The 23,447-nt window shown below is 42.0% G+C and overlaps 1 protein-coding gene across 1 annotated transcript in view; it reads left to right on the forward strand.

The window, feature by feature from the left end:
• The window catches only part of LOC122794922 (probable ATP-dependent RNA helicase DDX60), a 2,165,155-nt gene that overhangs the window by 851,092 nt on the left and 1,290,616 nt on the right, over positions 1-23,447 (forward strand). The window contains exon 13 of the mRNA XM_044063515.1: positions 7,212-7,464. Coding sequence (XP_043919450.1) covers positions 7,212-7,464 — 253 coding nt within the window. The remainder of the gene's footprint in view (positions 1-7,211; positions 7,465-23,447) is intronic.

Here is a 23,447-nt window from a genome sequence, read left to right on the forward strand (position 1 = left end):
ATTATCACTTTATTCTTTTGGGCATTGTATCCAAATAGGTGAATTATGTAAATAAAGTTTTCCAAGCTTCTAAAAATCCTGACGTTCTAGAACATTTTTTTTCTCTTGCTACAGATGACCATTTGCTTTTTCAGGTCTATGTTATATGAGCAAAAGTTCATATGAACGAACGCTCTAATGAGCAAAAATGCCAGACATCGAACGTTATATTATCGGGGGGCTGCACCCCCCACACCCGCCGCTAAATATATATTCCAGCTCCGAGATCACACTACAGTGTGGAAAGGACAAATATGCCTATCTTCACTGTACTGCAACCCCAGAAAAAGCATTTCGATGCCCGGCATTTCGCCCATTAGAGCATTCGTTCATATGAACTTTCGTTCATATAATATAGACCCGCTTTTTCCAGGACTTCTTATTCACCCGGTTTGCTGGGCTCTCCTTTCTTTCATAGGTTCATAGATTAGTACTAGGCTAAATGCCCGTGTGGACCATTTTAAGCCTAGCCAATTACCCCATGTGAGAATCAAACCCTGCACCTTGTGTCTGCAATGTAAATACCTTAACCATTATGCCATCCTCACACCCCCAGGACTAATTCTGACCCATACTTAGGACTGGTGTGAAAATCAAGATGTCATATTTCTGTTGAGTATTTTTTTCTTTATGTCCTGACTTTCTCTCTTTCTCTCTTCTGCATGCACCTATAGTCATCCAGGCATGGATCTGCAGTGGAATGTGCTGGCATGTCATCCCACCTTTGCAATGACTCGACTAGTGTCTCTGCCTCTCTTAACTCATTACAGCTGAGTGATGCCTCTAGGTTTTTCTGCAGTTACATCCTACTCACTTCTGTAGGCATAAATATTGCTTGCTGATATTGATTTTATTAATTCTAAAACCATTCTATGTGCAAAGTATTAAAATATTTAATCTTAAATCTTACACAATGACAAACACTACTGTATTGATATATGACCTTTGCCTTGTGCAGGTAAGGATATAATAATTGTAGTTCATATAACATTTCTTTATGTTGTCATGCATTTCATATTTTTCTAAATATCTTGACAACCAAGTAGCACAGACAGACCTGCTTAGCCTTGTATGAATGCTGGCACCTGGGCGAACAAAATTCTGCCAACAGTGTGCGTGTAACAAGATATTGTAAGCAATTTACAAAATATTACAAACTTTATAGTCACTGTGTTTACTGTGACTTATAAAATCTAGTTTAAGACCTAGAACCTAAAGAATACTACCATCATAAAAATAGTTTTTGATGAAGAGTTTTCCATTTAAACTTCTTTAGTAACCCCTGTGGTTCCAGAGGTAGGAACATTTCTTTGAAATGTGACAAACACCCAGAAAGACAAGATTAATTACTATGCCTAATACAAACTAAGCATCGCAATAATCTACAGAGATTCTGGACAGCCATAAATAATATACTCCAACCAGGCAAAGTCAGGACACCCTCCCCAAATATCACTAATAACTCAGGCAACTGTCAACTAACATAGGAATAGTGACAACTACGCATCCTCTATCTTCCTTGACCTATTAAAAGCCTTTGATATGGTTTCCCATAGCAAGTTACTAAGTCCACTATCCAAACTAAAGTTTTGCCAAGACACTCTTGACTGGTTCCAGGACTACCTGATAGGACGACAGCAAGCAGTCTCCTGGCAACAGATCTTATTACCATTACTACCTGTGACACAAGGTGTCTCCCAAGGCTCGATCTTAGGTCCACTGCAGCCCTTATCACCATTACTACCTGTGACACAAGGTGTCCCCAAGGCTCGATCTTAGGTCCACTGTAGACCTTATCACCATTACTACCTGTGACACAAGGTGTCCCCTAAGGCTCAATCTTAAGTCCACTGCAGCCCTTATCACCATTACTACCTGTGACACAAGGTGTCCCCCAAGGCTCGATCTTAGGTCCACTGCAGACCTTATCACCATTACTACCTATGACACAAGGTGTCCCCCAAGGCTCGATCTTAGGTCCACTGCAAACCTTATCACCATTACTACCTGTGACACAAGGTGTCCCCCAAGGTTCAATCTTAGGTCCACTGCAGCCCTTCTCACCATTACTACCTGTGACACAAGGTGCCCCCCAAGGCTCGATTTTAGGTCCACTGCAGACCTTATCACCATTACTACCTGTGACAAAAGGTGTCCCCCAAGGCTCAGTCTTAGGTCCATTACTCTTTTCCTTATTTACAAACAACCTTCGCACCTCAACCCCTCAAGCCTCTCTCATCCAATATGCAGATAATTCGACAGTAATATGTGCCGCTCCCACAATACAGGAACTACAGACCTTAACTCAACAATCCTTCTTAACAGTTGAAACCTGGCTTACTAACACCCAACTAATATTAAATCCCAAAAAAACAAAACTTATGATTTTCCAGCCCACTAAATCAACCTTAACCTCTAATACCGTTAACATTACACCACTAAGCAATACCATTATCTCTCCAATTCCACATACCAAACTCTTAGGTGTCAAAATTGACAGCAACTTAAAATTCGACATTCATATTTCACAAACAGTTAAAAAAGTACACAAAAAAATGGGAACCCTATATAAGTACTTCACTCAAAATACTAAAGCTACCATTGCCCAGTCTGACCTAATCTCTACTCTGCTATATGCAGCCCCCATACTCACAAACCTAAAAAAATCTGAGCTTGCAAAACTTGAATCTTGCTACAGTAAAATTGCCAGGTTTGCTTCACTTACCTGCTAGAGACCACCATTGTGTGGCTCTCAAACAACTGAACTGGCTAGAGCTCTCACACCTCCTTCATTATAATCAGTTAACTGTGGCCCACAAAATACCATGTAAACCTGAAAAAACACCTGCCCTACAAACTTTACTTCAGCCCTATGCCACTAATAGAACATTAAGATCCGCTAGCAAACACCGTATAAAAATCAGTGTAAGCAAAAGTCAAGCATGGGACTCCCACTTCTCAAATTATATTGGTAAAAGCTGGAATGCACTGCCAGACAATATTACATCTGCTACATCTCCTGTCCACTTTAAAACAACCCTAAAAAAAACAGTTATCAAACAAATGGCTGTGCCCTTGTTCTGTGCCTGATTAACCTCAATTTCTAACAATAGCATCATCGACACTTACTGTAACCTCTAGTCCTAGTTATTATTTATGCCCATTCAAAGTAAACAGTACTCAAACTGATGTATTTAATATACAAGGTAACTCAGAACCATCTTATCCAAGTTCTCCTTATTTCCTAGGTAAAGCATTGTGTTATAATAAAATGTAATGTTGTTGTAGTTCTCACATAATGTTGCTATACCTCTTTCTCCTAGGCTAACAAGGTGTTATAATGTTCTGATGCTTAAACTTAGGAATGTTGTAATTAAGCTCAAATCTCATGGACCTTCACAACTAGTGTCAATCTTTGTAATTCTATGTATCATATAATCTTACAAATGTAATATTCATAAAGACTAAAGACTTCTGAATGTGTAATACTTGCATGTAATCTGTATATATGTAAACTAACTTTATGTAAACTACCTGTTGCTAGGCTACTTATACAAGATAACTCTGAATGTCTTTGTTTGCTTTATGTGGAGCTTTTCTCCCCAGACCTCCGCTGAAAATGGACATGTGTCCAGTTGGACGTTACCTGTAAACAAAGGTAAAATAAAAAATAAATAAATAAAATAAATGTGAGGATATGATTTGATTCTATCAAAAAGTGAAAGCTCTGCCCATTGGAAGTTACAGTGCAAATGGTAGACAAGCACAAACACCACTCTCAAGTCACGAACCTTCTTTTAATATTATTCACAGTTGTAAAAACGATAATGCAGTTAAAAAACAGTTTCATTTAAGTGCTTTCACCCAGGTACATCCCGAGCTTCATCAGAACATAAAGATAGTGATTACTATCCATTTTGATATCATTCAAAGCAATTCCACCCAGTGGTTTAAACTTATGCATATTAATTAAGCTGAAGTCATGATTAAAATTCTGTACTCATCCATAAGTTCATTCTCATTAGTCAGTGACTGTTAAACTTGTAATGTGTGCATTAAAATTATACAATCAATTCTGTAAAGTAAACCATACAAAATTAATTATTTTGAACTGCACATTCTTGTCTAAAAATAATGAATATGTTAAAAAAAATACTAATCACCCTATAATTTAGCTGCCCCTCAACTTCAGGACGCTATTTATACTCAAATGATCATTTAAACCTGTTTTTTTAGTTGCATCTAATTTTAGCTGCCAGTATAATTCTTTATATTCTAAGTGGACCTCTCATAGACCACCCCTAGCATCTTGTTTTATTTGTTCTAGGACAATAAACTTAAAATTACTGTCTACACATTCTCTCTGGTGTTTATATAACACATTAGTATCTTTTTTCATGGTAACCTTGTACATGTTCATATATACGCCTTCTCAAAGGCCTCTCAGTCTTGCCTATGTAAAAACTATAACATATTTGACAAATACTAATGTAAACCACCCCTTTCTTATTGCAATTACAATGCTCCTTAGCCCTCATCTTAAACTTCCTAGAAGGAATATTAATAGTCTTGTTCCAAAATATTACTGTCATATAATTGGTTAACCAGAGCTCTAGGGTAACCTCGCTCACTAAAAAATTGTTTCATTAAATTCATCTCTTCCAAGAAAATCGAATCCTCGCTACACATTCTCGAGGCCCTAATCAATTGCCCCTTAACAATGCCCTTCTTTTGATTGTGTGGGTCTTCAGTCTCATAATGTAGATATGCATTAGAATGTGTGGGTTTCTGGTAAATCTTGGAGTGAAATTTGTTCTCCCCAAGGCTTTTGTATATTGTCACGTCTAAATAATTTATTTCTTCTGTGGAAGTATGCCAAGTAAATTTCAAAAAAGGGGTTGTAGTACCAATGTACTCCAGAAACTGAACAAGTTGCACATCCGTATCCCTCCAAAACATGTAAATGTCATCTAAAAATCTGGTATATAATGAAATGTTTTCCTTCCATGATGTTTCAAATATATATTATCTCTCCCAATAATGTGGGTTCTGCCAACAATGTAGTCATATTTTGGAACAAGACAGTATTAATATTCCTTCTAGGAAGTTTACGATGAGGGCTAAGGAACATTTTAATTGCAATAGCAAAGGGGTGATTTACATTAGTATTTGTCAAATATGTTATAGTTTTTACATTGGCAAGACTGAGAGGCCTTTAGAAGGCGTATATATGAACACATGTACAAGGTTACCATGAATAAAAGACACTAATGTGTTATATAAACACCAGAGAGAATGTGTAGACAGTAATTTTAAGTTTTTTGTCCTAGAACAAATAAAACAAGATGCTAGGGATGGTCTGTGGGAGGCCCGCTTAGAATATAAAGAATCATACTGGCAGCTAAAATTAGATGCAACTAAAAAAAAACAGGTTTAAATGACCATTTGAGTATAAATAGTGTCCTGAAGTTGAGGGCAGCTAAATTATATGGTGATTCATATGTTTTTTAACATATTCATTATTTTTACACAAGAATGTGCAGTTCAAAAGAATTAATTTTGTATGGTTTACTTTGTAGAATTGATTGTATAATTTTAATACACACATTACAAGTTTAACAGTCACTGACTAGTGAGGATGAACTTATGGATGAGTAAAGAATTTTAATCATGACATCAGCTTAATTTATATGCATGAGATTAAACCATTGGTTGGAATTGCTTTGAATGATATAAAAATGGTTAGTAATCACTATCTTTATGTTCTGATGAAGCTCGGGATGCACCAGGATGAAAGCGCTTAAACTGTCACTGTTTTTTAACTGCATTATCGTTTTTACAACTGGGAATAATATTAAAAGAAGGTTCGTGACTTGAGACTGGTGTTTGTGCTTGTCTACACTTTTGTTCGAGTACTTTTTGGTTTACAGTGCAAACTTCAAGAGCTCCATTGGAGGGAATGAACTAAGACAGATCCTGTTTTTGCATCCTCAGCCTTTGCTATCGATTAACAGCAAGATGCTCCCATGTGCACGCATGCAAGTGCGCGCACGTGCACACACACACACACACACACACACACACACACACACACACACACACACACACACACGCACACACACACCCAGGATGGGCAAATCCATCCACCCCTGCTAGCACCTCAGACATTCAAGCTGCTAATCAAACTCTGCTCATCAGGACCATAATCAGGACTTTATCCTGCTATACTACATCACTTGCTAAGTTCTAGAACTTTATTATTTAGAACTGTATATTCCACTGAGGGTGAAAACAGGTAGAGGTCCTGCTCCTACTAGTTAATTCTTGTAAGAGGAGGAGTTTTTCATTCAAATTTACTTCACCAAAGTTTGGAATAATATACCTTTCTGTAGTATGACCTCTAATAATCTAATAGAAATTAAAAAGAATCTTTATAAAGTTAATGAGAATTTTTACAACGTTCAGTAAGCTACAGAGAAGCTAAACAAATATGAATCTACGAATGATTAATTAAGCAATAACCCATGCCTGCGTGTGGGTAATGCTGGATTTACCCACGGTTGGTGTGGTTTGGTCACGAGGGCGAAGCACGAGTGGCCAAACAAAGACAACCATGGGTAAATCCAGCATTACCCACACCCAGAAAGGGGTTATTGCTATTATACAATGACATTATTTAAGAAACAAAATACTTACTTTTCTTAAATAATGGCATTGTATAATGCCGACGTGCTGCCCTTCTGCAGCTGTCTGGTATTCTGTGGCAGTTCTCATGTACTGCGCATGCGTATGCTTACGGATTACATCAGAGCTGCGTGTGGAAGCAATGGAGAAAGGAAGATCTCCGTTGCTTTTTTTAAGCTATATCGCTATGTTAAACCCATTTAACATAGCGAGATTACAGCAATGGAGCTCATCCATTCTCCGTTGCTGTCTAAAAAAACAAAAAAAAAAAAAGAAAAGACTTATACTAATGGAAAAAGTCCGGGCGACCTTTTTCCATTAGTATAAGTCTGATTTACAATGGGCATGCTGACCAATCAGTGCGCACATTTTGGAATATTGATGGGGGGGGGGTCATTGTATAATAAAACATATTTAACTGTGACTTCTTTTTCAAGTAGCTGTAAGGTAATTAAATCACATTTGCTTTATTAAATGTGTTTATGCAGAAGACAAGAGGAGAAATGATCACAGAAGAACACATGAGGAAGGTGAAAGCAGAACTGGAGCAAGCTGAACTTAGAAAGTGGGAAAGAATTTCAGCAAGATTCAGTAAAGAAATTATAATGAATCTTAGCAGTGGAATACGAACCCTCGAATCATTTATCAAGAATTGTCCAAGTGAATCAGTGAAACTGTCCGCAGAAATGCTTGGACTGGAGACTTGCTTTGAACTTTGGGTAGAACTTTGCTCAAAAACAGGTAATTTATGGGTGTTTCTGTTTATGTATGATTTGCAAATGTTACTTCCTGTGTATATACTGATTAAGGTGTAATGCATGAAAAGGATGTCTTTACTAGCAAAAGATTATTGCATCTTACTCAACTGAATGTGTTTACAGGCTGAGGACCTGAACATATACTTTACATTTGCATACCTGGGGAGTGAAACACTTACACAAAGGTTTAATTTTAAGGGCAGGCATTTGAAGTATTATTGTTTTAAAATATGGTTATTTGTATCTTTTTATTTTAATTCATGTGTGTTTAGGAACACCTGTACATGCTTAAAGGAGATGTAGTAAAAGTGAGAGAAGCAGAAACACATATGTTCTGTAAAACAGAACTGGAACAGTTACACATCACATTACTGGTAAAATATCCTCGTGGCCAAGGGTTTGCAAGAAACATAAATCTGCCATTCTGAACCACATAGTACTACTAACTCTGCTTTGTGAATCCCCTCTTTTTGTCCCATTTTCATACATCACAGGCTCCTTTGTAGTTTTTTTTTTTTGCCTTCTTTTATTCAGTGCAGTCTAAAAGGCATTCCCATTCTTCCACTCCTCTTTCTGTAAAGTAGCACTTCCTTTCATGTGTTTTATTTATTTATCAATTTGTCTTTGTTTAATGTGAAAGTCTGGCTGGGTAATACCCATTTTCAGCAAAGGCCCAGGGAGAAAAGCTCCATTTGCTTAGTAGGCTCCAGTTAAACACAGAGAAGTTAAATTTCTGTTTACATTTATACTTATAAAGTATTAACATTTATACATTCTAAGATTTTACAGAAGTGGAAGTTACTAAAGAGAAAGCCCATGTACAACTTAGTTAGATTGAGAGAACATGTATAACTTAGTTAGGTTGAGAGAACTCTGTTTAGGGAGAGTATTTGGAGAGTATCAATTGGTGAACACAAAGTCTGAACCTTGTGATGAGCGTGTGCAAGAACAGGATTGGTTAAGATGTTGTTTAAGCAGTGGTTTAAAACTAGTGAGTTTTTCAGAGAGTTTTAGTTGTATGGGGATACTAATCCAGAGTTTAGCAACGTATTGGGAATAGTGAGTGTTTCCTGCAACATTATTTGACTTATTTGTAAGTAATAAGAATTTGTTACTAGAGAGAAGGTCTCTTGCTGGACAGTTGGACAGTAGTACGTTTTGTAGTGCATGGCATTTTTCTGGATGATGAATGAGTTTGCATGATGTACTTAGTTGTGAATATGTTAGGTAGTTGTGTAGTTCAAACCAGTTTAATTGCTTTAAGCTATGACAGTGGTGGGTTCTATGAGAGAGATTGGTGTCAAATTAATTTTTTGTAGCAGGAGGCAAATTTCTTTCTTTTGAGTATTGCTTTTGTTAGAATAGAAGCAAGAAGGTGGTGGCTACAATTTTTCTTGCAGTATCTGTAAAGAATCCATTAATCCTATAAAAGGAGCCTAGTTTTTGATGTGTAGATTTAATGGTGTGCAGTATATGCTGGTCATATTTGAGATTTTCATCTATTATAACACCTAGAAGTTTACTGTGAGTTACAGTTTCAATGACAGTATTATTTGCTGATTTTATGGTAAAAGATTGCTTTTGATTTTGGGAACTTTTGAGGTAAAATGCATTAACTTAGTTTTCTTGGAATTGAGTAGGTTTGATTCTTTGAGCCAGGTTATCAATTTGTCTTTCCATAGCTGTAGACTATCAATTTGATAGATTATTTAAGGTCTGTAAGAATATGTTATTAAAGTACAAAGTAAAATCATTTTTGGATAATGTCTTGGAGCTTATTTATTGCTGAAGCCGCACATATTAATGTTGAGTCATCTGCATATTGAATTAAACTAGCATGGTGAGTGGAGGTGTGGATGTCATTAGCAAATACATTAAGTAAGAGAGGACCCAAGATAAAGCACTGAGGGACACCTGTATTAACTGATTGAAAGGATGAGTAGGTTTGTTGCCTTTTAATGGTCAATTGCCTTCCAGCTTGGTAACTAAGAAACCACAACAATCAGTATTGTGAAAGTCCTGTTGAGGAGAGTCAAACAGTTGCTGGTGCAAGACAGTATCAAAAGCCTTTGACAATCTAAGAACATGGTGGACACAAGCTGACCATTGTTTCTACATTGCTTTATTATATTATAACATGTAAAAGTGCATTAGTGGTGCTGTGTTGGGACCTAAAGCCTGGTGTGATTCTGATAGCAGATTATTTGAAGTTAGGAATTGCATCAGCTGCATACGGATACTTTTCTGTAATATTTTGGAGAGGGGAGTGAGAATCGCTATTGGTCTGTAAATATTAAACTCTGTAGATGTGCCTCCTTTGTGTATGATGTAGGATTCTTTCTGCAGTGATGGGGCATATTTTTCTGCTATGGACCTATTAATTAGTACAGACACAAGGAAGGCTTTACCTAGTCTGGTGGTAGTTAGTCTACAGCCATGAAAGTAGATTTTAGTTTAAGGAGCAACATTACCATGAGTGAGGTAATTACTGGACTAAAATTGAAGATCTGTGGGTGGTTTTGATTGGACAGGGGTACAGAGAGGGGGGCTGATGTGTTAGTATAAAATAGAGACAATATTGATTGTGTAAAGTATGAATTAAACTGTGTGGGATAGAGTGTGTTGTATTGCCTGGTTTTGGAGAGGGAGTGGCAGTCTTGCCAGGATGGAGTAATTTAATTAGTGATGACCAAAAAGTTTTGGGTTGTTTTTATATTTGTCTTGTAGGGTGGGGTAGTATGCTTGCTTATCCTGTTTGACATAGAGTTTTACAAGCTTTCTAAGATGTCTAAGTTTCTGGGAGGCATTTGAGTTCTATTTTTATACCAATTTTTCCAGACTTTATTCCTTTTTAGCATGATTTTTTTTTTGTTTCTTTTGTCAGACATGGTGCAGAGTTGTTTTTTTATTACATACTGGTGGTAGATTATTTAAGGTCTGTAAGAATATGTTATTAAAGTATTCTATTGCAGTATCTAGTGGCATTGTTGTAAGTACATTCCAGTCATATTGTTTTAGTGTTTGATTGAAAATACCTTTGCTCAAATTGATTATATTTCATATTTGATTATAGATAAAATATTCGTAATGGCATATGTTGGTATCTGGTCACTCGTGCTGTCTGAGAGGCAGCCTACTTTAGTCAGTTTGTCTGGTCTGTCTGGTTTGTTTGTAAGAATCTAGTCTAATGTTGAGCATTTCCCTGAAGTTTTACTGATTCTAGTAGGTGTGGTTATTAATTGTCTGAAGGTGTACGAGTTTATTTAAGTCTCCAAGTATTATAATTTAATGGTTAATCTATTGGGATATCCAGTACAGGATGCAATACAGGATGATTTCAGCAGTATAAATATTATTCCCTGTTAGAATATAAATTGCTGTTAAACATATAGTTAAAGTTCAACATTGTTAAATTTGGGCATTTCCTTTGGAAGTAAGGTGATGGTTAAGGAATTTGCTAGACTACATGGGCAGGATTCACGAAGCCTCCGTGTAAGAGTTATAACTCTTACACGGAGGCTGCAGTTAAACGGAGTGATGTCAGCATGCTCTGCATATTCATGAGAGCATGCTGAATCACACCTAAGGCTAACACGGTCCGTGTAAGACAGTAGGGGGCGTGTCCGTAGGCCGAGCCCTGTAAGCGGACACGCCCCCAGACGAGTAAAAGTGCCCAAAGTAAACACCCACGTCAGAGTCCATGGAAATGTGAATAAACACAACACAACACAACACATGCCCCCACAGACTACGAACATAAAATGTACAAATGAACATCTCATAATTTTTTTTAAATTGTAAAGATGTTTGCCTGTGAGTGCGCTTGTTTGCGCGGGCTGCCCGTAGCGCAGCCACAGTTAGCAGTCAGTGGGAAAGCATATAAGAACTAAATATGCAAAGTAAGCCAAGAAGCAATAGCGTAGCGGTAGAGATGTTGGCTGAAGAGCAGGCATTCATGGTTCGAGCCCCCACAACACCAATTTTTATTTTTAGCAAAATAAGCACGAAACAAGTCCCTGACAAACATGTACACATAAAATCACATTTTATGTAAAATGTAATGAAATAGCCCATTTATATTGAAGAAATGTGAGGTAACAAAACAATAAAAAATGCCAGATGTGCCCATAGCTGAGCTACAGTTTAACAGGGTGAGTGCATCTGCCCATAGGTGAGCAGTGGTTTAACTGGTGCAAAATGAGTGCCCGTCACTGAGCAGTTGTTTAACAGGTGCAAAATGAGTGCCCGTAGCTGAGCAGTGGTTTAACAGGTGCAAAATGAGTGCCCATAGGTGAGCAGTGGTGTAACACGCTGAAACTATGTGCCCCTAGCTGAGCTGAGCATAATATGCGTGCTGATAGCCAAATGAGGCTTAAACCAGCGTACCCCATTTGCGCGGAGCTGCGCACCGTGCAAACAAGCTAACCGACGGGCAACGTTGAGCAAGCCGTATCAAAACTGCCTTTACACAGACACACCCCTCAGCTTGTCTAGACAGTCATAAAAAATAAAAAGTAGTGGCCAGGTTCGAACCCAGGATACTATACACCATAGTCAAGGTACTAAACCACTAAGCCATGACAGCAGTACCTATAAATGCAATAATAGCAAATATATAGGAATGAATACAAACTGGGGCATGAAAGTGCAGGTTTAGTGAAGTTGATACAATTCCAAAATGGCCAATCACAGATATGTGCAGGAAAAACTGCCTATATAAGCCCCATAGGCGGGAATACACAGCATAAACGATTGTAGAACTGACTTGCAGCCAGAATGACAGGAGTAGGTGAGGGTAGTTGCTTTCGAGCACAGAGGTGGGGCGTTGAGGAGTCCAGGTACATGGTCTGGCTCCTAGTCCACAATCATGAGGCCCAACTCATGCAGGGCCAGGTCCTGTGGGGAGCATATAGGGCTGAGGCGTGGGACCTGTTGGTTCATGATCTCACCAGTGCCACAGGGATTCCAAGGACTGGTGAGCAGGTCTGTCACCACCATGCGGACCTGAAGAGATGCAAGCAGGACCAATTGAACCTTTGGATCCAGGAGGCCCGGCAAATGCCCAACGCCCCACTACTGAGTAAGTTACATTTAATTATATATGTAAGAAATTAAACTAGCTGATATTATGGAGATGTGTATTCCAATATTACTTCATTTATATTACAGCTGCAGGTGTACGTCCTGCGAACCGCAGAGCCTATGGCGATAGGCTGGTGTGGTTGCGCCACCAGGCAGGTCAGTAATCCACTCCCAGTAACTGTAAAGAAATATAAAAGTATGACAGTTAGCAAAAGAGTGCAGTGTAGTCACTAAGTAATAAAATGTGCAAGTAACAGTGTAAAAGTGTTTGCAAGTATTGCTTGATTACAAAAGTGTGTTGCAGTCTGTAATCCAAACAGAAAAATGAAAATGTCTAAAATAAATTCTGAAATAAAGATGCCCCACCTGTAATAAAATAGTACACAACCTGCAGCAGGCTGAAAAGTACAGCTGCAGAAGATGATCAAATCACATGTGTGAAATTTATCCCTGTTGAAATACTGAAACATGACAGCAGTGAGACTGCTGGAAAGGATTGTAATAACTACAGGTAAAACATGTCAATAAAGCCTAGAAGTAAGTACCATCCTGAATAGTAAAATGAAAACAAGTGAGAGAGTGTGAGAAAGTGTCATGAATCCAGCAATACAGTAGTAATAACCCCTGAATAAAGTATACTGCAGTCAAGACAGAATGAATTGCATGTGAGAATCAAAACCAAACAGCGAAATCTGTTCAAAGTGTTGCTGCATCTGGAATGTGTATCCCGAAATCTGGATATGTTGCTCTCAGTCTGCAATATGCAGATAGTATGATTGTCTGATATACCAAACATCCACACTTGTCTATAGCTATATAAAGCAAATGTAGCAGGATGATGTAGCTGAACAAACCTAGATATGAATGTGTATGAAGAACAATAAAATGTATATTGATGTAGCAGTAACAGTCCTATCACCAAGTTGAAGTAGTTATCATATAGGAAACTGTAGTTAGAACAGTAGTGTGTATATATATGTGCAGCTATTAGAAATGTACAGCATATGTATTGGTATTCGAAGGTGTTAATATTATTTTCTTCACCCCACCCTATAACCACATATAACCCATTCCACGTGAAAATGGTATGTGCAATCCCAATTAACACCCCTGGATATTTGTCCTGTTGGGTCATATATATTTGCATGTCCGTTGATGCATCTGCCCTGTTCATACATCCAAACCTGATGGCCTGTTGCCATCAATCAACCCTGCATGTTGTTGGACTGTGTATTGCTGTTCAAATTATGCATGTGTTATGCTCGCTGTTCAATGGTGTGAATATCTGGGTGTTTGGTTAATGGGAATACTAATGCATGCTGTTACAACTAATTGTGAATGGTATTATATGTCACTAACCCAAACTGTCATGACATAATGCAAAACGTAGGACGACAGGGAAGGCGGGTTCCAGTGGACCCACCTCTCCCACCTCAGCTGGTGAGTGCACCTGACACTAGTGCCCAGTCTGGACCCTCCTCCGGTGGCCCTGTGCCACCTGCGGATGGAAGCACTGCAGGGGATGGGGCTCGTCCCCCCTCTGCAAGTGTGGCTGGAGGAGAACCACCACTCACCCTCCGTAGTGTCCAGACTGTGGTGCGTAGGGAGATCCAGAACTCTGTTCTTGGGCCCCTATGCCAGCTTGAGGCACAGGTGGCACAACTTACGGGCATGCCTGTTGCCCGGTCTACACAGCCCCCAGCACAGCCCTGTCCTGGGCAGTGAAGGAACAGTGGCAACTGCCTATAGGTGGGGATATCAGTTCCACTGTTGCCATCTGTGGGCTCATGGGCTCTGGATATCCAAACCTCTGTCCCCGTCAATTGTGTAACCCCCCCACACGTGTCATACACCGCCCCTGTATGCGTCTTGTTGTCTTGTCTGTTTATTCTACCCAACCTACCTCCCCAGCTATACCGACTTCCTTCACCTGACATACCACCCTCACCTGAAAAAAAAAAAAAAAAAAGGGCACTCTGTACCCACAAAAAAAATACGCCCCATACATAGCTGCCCATTCTGCAAAAGTGTCTGCTGGACATGGAAACTATCAACTACAATTGGCTGTACAACAAGTATTATTGTTGTCCTGACACCTCTCTCAGTGGTGGAAGGTTTCAAATGTCACACCAAATTACATACATATGCACAGCTGTTGCTGATGAAGAAATGGGCAGCTATGGGCCTTGCCTACATCCTTCCTGCAAATCCCAAGCTTGTTTCCCTACTGTCTTACCCTCTTTGTGACCCCTTTTTCACCACTTTCCTGTCTCCCCATTTTCATTTCTTTCAAAGAAAATAGCACGGGTGTGCGCCAGAGTAAGCACTGTTAAGCGGTTATAAGCGGGTGTGTGCATGTGTGCGCGGAGCTAAACACCAGTGTGCATGCGTGAGCTCCGCGCAAACCAGCGCTAACCTGGTTACAACTGCTTAAAAGTGCCTTAGTCACTCTGATTGACAGGTCCTGTAGTCAGTTCAAAAGCAAAATAAAATCCCACTGTCAGTCCCGAACCCAGGACCTTGGAAACAGTAGTCTGTATGACCTACCACTAAGCCATGACTCTTATACAAGAACATTGTGCTAAAATAAATATAACATGTAATAGTAGGGATGAATGTAAAGGGAATATAGGATGTGTAGTACACAAAGCATGTCATTTAGAATTACTGTCAAAACTAGTGGATTCCCATAATAGTAGTGTGTGAACAGAAACAGCCATGCTAGTTGGTAGCTTGTAGGTAATAATGTCAGTTAATGTGCATATATAAATGTATGTATATTTACATATATATATATATATATATATATATATATATATATATATATATGTATATATAGTTGTAGGTGTCATTGTGCATACACACTTACTACAGGGAACAGGAGAAAGGAATGGAGAAATGTGAATCTACAACACAGCCTGAATCATGAGAGAGATACTAACCTTTACACTCACAGAACAGTGTCCACAGCATACCAGCATAGTCCCGACCCTTACAATCTGAAGGGGCAATGCCTATCTCACATACCCTTTTATAGCACTGTCCTGAAATCACAGTGATAACTGCAATCAGTACACAACTGGCTGCATGCAATTTGCAAATGCTGGCTTACAATTGGTGCAGAGGCCATCACATGGACCTATGCAGATACCTACAAAAGCATCCTGTACTAACACTCCACACATGCAATACATTCATTGCACTGTCTGGAAGCAGACAGAGAGAAAAAAAAAACGCATGCTACACACTGTGAGTCTAAGCTGTCAGCAGTGACAGTAGCAAGCCGTGCCAGCAGCAGCAAGGAGCAGAAGCAGTGGTAATGCAACCAGCTGCGACAAACACAGGTAATGTAAAGTAGCAGGTTAATAGTCTGCATACTGTGAACCCTCCAAATGCGTCATAGGTCTGTATTTATAGGTATGTCCATGTGATATGTTGTGTGTACGTAGTTCCACCAAAAGGGGATGACTATACATTACATGTCAGTCAGTGTTAGGCCATGATCCTGGCAGCAGTTGTCTGTGCGTTGCCCTCAGCAATGGCTGTAGTGACTGTTTTGAAAGGTCAGCCAGGTTCAAAAGGCAGGATCAGCCCATCACAAAGGCAAACTGGCTGGGAACAAGTGTCTGCAGGTACCCAATATCACTGCATATGCGTCCCATACTGAATAATTCCATAGCTTAGCAGAACAGGCCGGTTATGCATATGATGTGGTAGTTCCCAGGGTCAGTAGAGGTGCCTCCTTAGTGGTGTGGGACCACTGTTGCTGTCTGCCAAGATTAATTATCAGTCTTATATGCGGTTGTATGTCCTCTTGGAGTGCATGTAGCACACATCCAGGGATACCATCAGGTCACAGTGATGCTGTGTGTTCTGCTTTGCTGAGGGCGGCCCTCACCTGGACATGTGAGATGATAGGGAGGTTACATACAGCTGTGATAAGTATTTCAACTGGTGGGGGAGAAGGAGGGGGGATACGTGCACTGAACCTGTCTGCAAGAATGTTGCCAATATCTGTGTGTTTGGTGAATGTTAAGTAGGTGTGTATTAACGCAGAGCATATCTGAGGCATTTGGTCCATATGTGTAACATAACTGAAGAAGGCCTTGTGGTTATCCATAGTGTTTGTGGCCATTTCCCTCCCAGAGTAGGCCGTGGCCATTGTTATGAGAGACATTAGCGTAGTACCAGTGCTGACCACAGATGCCTTCCCTTAATGTGAATCTGCTCTGTCCTGCAGTAGCCTCCTGCTATTGTTATACAATCTGCCTCTGTCTGGGGTCCACCGGACAGGATGCCTAACCTTTGTGCATAGGGTCTGGGTTAGAAATGTGTGTGCAAGTTCCATGCATTCTTTGGGATGTCCATCGTAAGCATTTGCAAAGGGGTCAGCAGTGTGGGTTGTGGCTTCCACTGGCCCAGTGTGCTGCATGGATACCATCTCAGTCCTAACAAGTGAATAACTGTCTAATCACATACATATCAAAGTAGTCTACTGTGCTGCTGGTGGTGGTGGGATATGTATATCCAGGCCGAGTAATTTGTGTCCACATCACACTAGTGGATGGCGTCCCACATACAGTACCTTGGGATGAACCCCAGAGTGAGGTTGTGCATTGGACCTATCGCAGTGTGCTGACCGATGGGGCATGCTACTATGTTGTGTGGAATGTGGCAGGTATTGTTGCACAGGTGTTGGCTGAGCACTGATATCTGGCCATGTACTTGTGTATCCACCACGAGACACACACATGCAACATATGGGAGTAGTAGTATATCACTACACATGAGTATCATGTATAGTATGTGTGCCATATATTGCTGACATAGTCTGTTGATATCCTGTTTGTGTTCTCTTCCAGGGAGATGGCGCATCAGCGTAATCCCGCCTACTCTGCAGCGGAAGATGAGGAGATACACCAGAGCCTGGTGCGGGAGTATGACATACTGTTTTCCCGCACCAGTCAGAATCAGCAGGAGAGGGCTGCACTGTGACAAGACCTTGTCCGTAGGGTAAATGACATTGGCACGCATAATAGGACTTATGAGCAGGTACGACATCACTGCAGTGATTTAATCAGAAATGTCCATCAGCGTGCGTCGGATATCCACAGGCAACAGGTTGCCACAGGAGGTGGGGTGGCCACACATCCCCCCCTCACCAGACTGGAGGGGCTACTCCTAAGTGTTGTGGCTCGAGCCCCGGAACAGCAACAGCAATACACCTGCATCATGATGGAGGCTGGATCCACACAGCAGCACAACATGGCGCGTGCAGGTAATATGCCATATGTACACTTGACTGTTCTGTACACTGTTAGTTTATGCATGTGTAAGGTGTGTCTGTGGTATGTAGCTGTCATCATAGTATGTAATTGTGCATGTGTGATATTGGCAATATCAGCAGCTGACGTGTGAAAGGCAACTGGTGTACTACTGCACTGTATCATATGCAGTATCAATGGCACAGTTGTGCCCACTGACATTAATCTCATCATTTCTGCAGGTCCCTCCGGGGTTACAGCAAGGCAGGCCATCCATGCTGGTGAGTGTGTTTAACAATACCTATAATAGTCCTGATAGTGCTAGTAACACTAGTGTAACTCAGTAGTGCTCTGTGTGTATACTGTGGGGTGTGCATGTGTGCATATGTGCAGGTGTGCCTGTGCCCATGTGTGCATGTGTGCAGGTGTGCCTGTATCCACGTGTGCATGTGTGCCTGTGTCCACGTGTGCATGTGTGCCTGTGTCCACGTGTGCATGTGTGCATGTGTACACGTGACCATGCGTGTATGTGTGCATGTGTCCATGTGTGCATGTGTCCACGTGTGCATGTGTGCATGTGTCCATGTGTGCATGTGCCCACGTGTGCATGTGCGCATGTGTGCATGTGTCCACTTGTGCATGTGTCCACGTGTGCATGTCTGCATGTGTGCATGTGTGCCTGTGTGCATGTGTGCATGTGTGCCTGTGTGCATGTGTCCACGTGTGCATGTCTGCATGTGTGCCTGTGTCCATGTGTGCATGTGTGTCTGTGTCCATGTGTGCATATGTGCATGTGTCCATGAGTGCATGTATGCATGTGTGCATAAGTGCATCACTGGTAACATTGTGTGGACACTGTAAACTGTGTTTCCTGTCTTCCTCCCACAGGTTCTGGTGCTGCTCTGGTGTCCTGCAGCAGGGAACCTGAATCTGGTGCCACAGGTACTGGTAATGATGATATCTGTGTAATGGTACAGGAAGGTGTGTCAGGGTCCGCCTTTGGTCAGCCAATTGACAGTACATAGCTGTTAACCCCATCATTGCGCACAGTCATCCTGCCAGTACATCCTTTGTCACCATTGTCCCTAGGTGATGGACAGGATACAGTGGTCATTGACCAGGGTAATGTGGTATCTGTGGCACATGCTTCCCCACACAGCAGCCATGGGCAGGGTCCTGCGATGGTACCACACAGACAGTTGCCCATGGGTTCTCGTGGGAGCATCCATGGGAGTATTGCCTCTTGCAGATGTGCCCAAAGAGGTCTGTCAACCTCAGCTATGTTTTGGGCTGTCATGCAGGCACAGTCGCATATGGAAAGGTACACCAGACAGGGTCTGAGGGAGCTGAGAGCATGTCGCACAGCCATGACTGACAGCATGCGTGACATCGCGGATACTATCCGTAATTTCACCGATGTCATAGACAGACGTTGTGGGGACATATTACAGCAGTTCCACGACCACATGTCCATGAGCCAGGGCAATGGTGGGTGGTTGCGGCATCGACGTGGCCGTATGCCAGCAACAGCAGCAGCTGGAAGTCGGCGTGGACGACAACAGGCCTGTGCATGCCCCCATAGTGCCAGCAGCAGCCCCAGCAATGCTGGGTCTGTGCTGTCATCGGAACGCCCCAGGAGACCATGTGCACTTGGCTCTGGACAGTCCCAACAGGGACCTGTGTCCAGTCAACACACTCCCACTTCTGATGACAGTACCCAGTCTGGCTTAGTGCTGGATACGGTCCGTAGCACCCCTGCCAGGCACATGTACCATGTCCATGCCCACAGACACTGATCTGTATGACCTGCCAGGTGCAGTCTGTGGCTGTTCACAAACCCCTGCATATGGCAGCCATGAGGTGGAACTGTGTTCGTGCATACACACATATGAAATATTAACACCTAGGGCGACCACATACATGCACACACTGCACGAACAGTGCCCCACCCTGTACTGCTGCCCCTCACAACACACATACACACACATGTCAATTGGTGGTATCAGTGGCAGACCCAGGCATACCTAATACACACCCTGTGCATATGATGACACTGTGCCACCTCCTGCAATCTCCAACATCATTGCGGGAACAGGTAAACATGTTGCTGATGCACAGGGTGACTACATAGAAGTGTATTAGTAGTATCATGTTGGTAACAGTACAGTGTGCTGATATAACTGTGTGTATATCCCAGCATGCCTGATGCAGTAACCGTATGAATGTCCTGAATTATTATCTGCACCCATAGTACTTACCAAAGTGTAACAGCTGCACATAATTGCATGCCGGTGGTAAAGATGTCAACAGATAGCCAAATACATGGGTAGCACAGGGGGGAAGCTAATGCAAGTAGTGATATGCAATGATGGACATGTACAGTAATGGTGTCAAGTTGCCCACAATGACTATGCAATGTGGATGTTTGCGCATGTTGATATGTGTGCAGTACCAATGTAATCCAAATCACAATTAACTATGACATAATATCAGTTCTACCATGGGCATCTGCGCTGTGTATTCCTGGGTACATGTTGATAGTGCCTACATATTTGCATTGTTACTTACTGTTAGTGTTACCCCTTCTTTGATTTACAATTAACTACTTCCAGCCCTGCTTACTGTAGCTTTGTTTGCATGCATGCTCGCTTGGGGTTCCCTGGAACACTGCTTACACCTGCAATGCAGAGTTACAGTGCTTCTGTGGACTCCTAGTGACATCTGCATAGTGTACGATACGTATGTCAAGTTTACACCTGACAGAATGTCACTGTCCATCCTGTTCGCATGTACGTTGCGTGTGACACATTGCACATGTCTTACCTGGCATTTACCCATGTGTGCAGTCATATATGCCAGTGCTATGAAACAGTAGCAGTACACCCACACATACACACCTTCAGTATGTTGTTCCCCATTGGCCCTATGTGTTGGTACTCACCATGGCAATCACACTACTAGGGTAGCATGTGCAAAGCTAACCTGTGAATCACCTCTATGGTCCAGTTGTGGTTTATGTGAGTCATGTGGCAATGTCACAGCTGCCACATGTATGCAGTCAGCCATCACCCTTGGCCAGGAACGTACAACACATGTGTGGGATGCTACCACATAGCCAATCTGAGGACTGAGCTCTCTGAACCCAGTAATGCCATACCCTGTCAGGTGGCATGTCATATTACAGTGACTACAATACAAGTCAGTCATAGACACGCACTGACAGCATGCTGAACACACTGGGGCATAAGTGGGGACTCAGAATAGCATCCTGCTTGAGCATCACACACCTCCACAGCTGGCACACAGGCATATGTTCCATCGGAACAGAGCACATGCCACACATGGCACACACATCCCGTGTGCCACACACTCACAGCCTGTAGGGCTACACAACACACCTGCTACAGATGTGTCAGGTACCTGTCTTGGGTGCTGCACTGGGGTCCCGCTCAACAGGCTGTATGTGGTGAAGGTCACAGTGACATGCCTCAGGGGCACTATGGTCCACCACAGAACACATGCATACAGGTCAGTCAGAGGCATGGACACATATGACTCAGTCATTGACCATGCCACTATGGATGACCTGAGACATACCTCCCTGGACTACATGATAGGGAACATAGAATGGATCTCTCAGCATGTGGCACGGGCCAGTATGAGTCTGATCTTGGTTGCCAATATACCCTCACCAGGTATGCTACCACTATATGTAGGAAGGGTGTTGTATGTCTACATTCTGCTCAGTTTCCAATGTCATTCATAGGGTATCCGCTGGCTGTCAACATGTGCTTACATGCTAGGGAAGCCACAATGATGTGCAAGGGTCAGCTTGCACATGACGCCCATGGCCCGATGTATATTGGCGAAGCTCCTTGATACACACATACTGCCTTATGCTGCAGGACACGGATTACATAGCCACCTCCGCGGGTATCACACAGGTTAGGACACTAACAGTGCTGCTACACAACACCAGCAGTGTACACTGCAAGATGCATGCACTGGACACTGTCCTCAGCATGGTGAACTGCAATGTCTGTGCAGTACCAGAGTCCTGATTCATGGCTCACAGGTGCAACCCATCACTGCCAGGTTATGCCTCATACCATGCCTGTCGTCCCCTACACATGTAACACACATGGACAGGGGGGTGGTTTCCCAAGGCACCACAGATACACACACCTCCAGGTTGTTGGCACAGCACAAAGCATCAGGGCCTAATCATGTGCAGCTAACAGTGTGTCGGACTGCCATCTGGTTCATAGCCTGGCACACACAACCCTCCCATACACAGGAAAACCACCTATCCTCCATAACAACACTGGCAATATGACAGTCTCAAGAACTGTCTTTATATGGCTGGACTGCATCCAGCCAAACATTGTGCGTGAGCATTACTGTAGCTACAACACACTAGTTGAAGGGTTCACAGCATGTGGTCACTGAATTGCAGTGGAATGACATGTTACCACTCCCACAACAGGTGGGAACATGCAGCACCTGTACATCGACTACATGTAGACTATATGGCCCAGACCAGATGTGTATCCCCTGCTGTAGGTATTTTACCATATACACCCACACTGTATAGACACATACCACGTGCGGCCCCTGCACAGTAAGACACAGTCATATTGTTATGCATTCCAAATACCATTTATCCACTCGAGGCATGTGTCAGACATGGTAACTACTGCAGGTCACAGGTATTTATGTGTATGTGTCACACACATACATCATGTGTGCAATGCCATTGCTGGTTTAGGCAATGGCATGCATTGTTATGCACAAAGACCCACACAAGGTCATAACGTGTGACACAACCAGACGTGGCAGTTGTGGGTTACCAAAACATACCTATCTGTACTCTGACAATGGTAATAGACCCAGTAGCAGAGCGCACTATTGGCATTACTGGCCAACTAGCCCTGTTTGGCTGTGCTGATAGTGTGGTGACATCCCCTGTGTTTACTGGGGGAATATGCAGCATCTGGTGTATTGTAGTATTTGCCAAAAGAATCTGTTTTCTCACACTTGCATTTACACACACCCTACTACCCCCACACACTTGCCACTTGCAGGATTCATATCCCTACCTAAGTCACGACACGTGAGAGAGATGCATTAGTGAAGCACACTATTCGGATTACTAGATGGTTCCTCTTCTCTGGCTGTACTTATAGGGTGCTGACATCATCAGTGTTTTGAAAGGGTAATGTGCATCAGGTAGTGTGATCTCCTGATTGCCAAAACTAACATGTTTTTCATACAGAAATGCACACACACAAACTCCCCACATCCAAACACACACACACTTGCAGGTTTCAAACCCCTACCTAAATATGTTATGGCACTTGAGAGTGACGCTGTAGCACATTGCACTATTCTGATTACTGGTAGATGTCTCTTCTCCAGCTGTATGTATAGGGTGCTGACATCATCACTGTTTGGAAAGGGTAATGTGCATCATGTAGTGTGATCTCCTGATTTCAAAAAAGCACATGTTTGTCATACAGAATTGCACACACACAGAGTCCCCACATCCAAACACACACACATGCCATTTACAGGTTTCAAACTCCTACCTAACTATATTATGACACTTGGGAAAAGCGCA

Source organism: Protopterus annectens, chromosome 2.part1 (genome assembly GCF_019279795.1).
Source record: "Protopterus annectens isolate FY-2018-M chromosome 2.part1, PAN1.0, whole genome shotgun sequence".
In the NCBI taxonomy this organism is placed as follows: Eukaryota; Metazoa; Chordata; order Ceratodontiformes; family Protopteridae; genus Protopterus; species Protopterus annectens.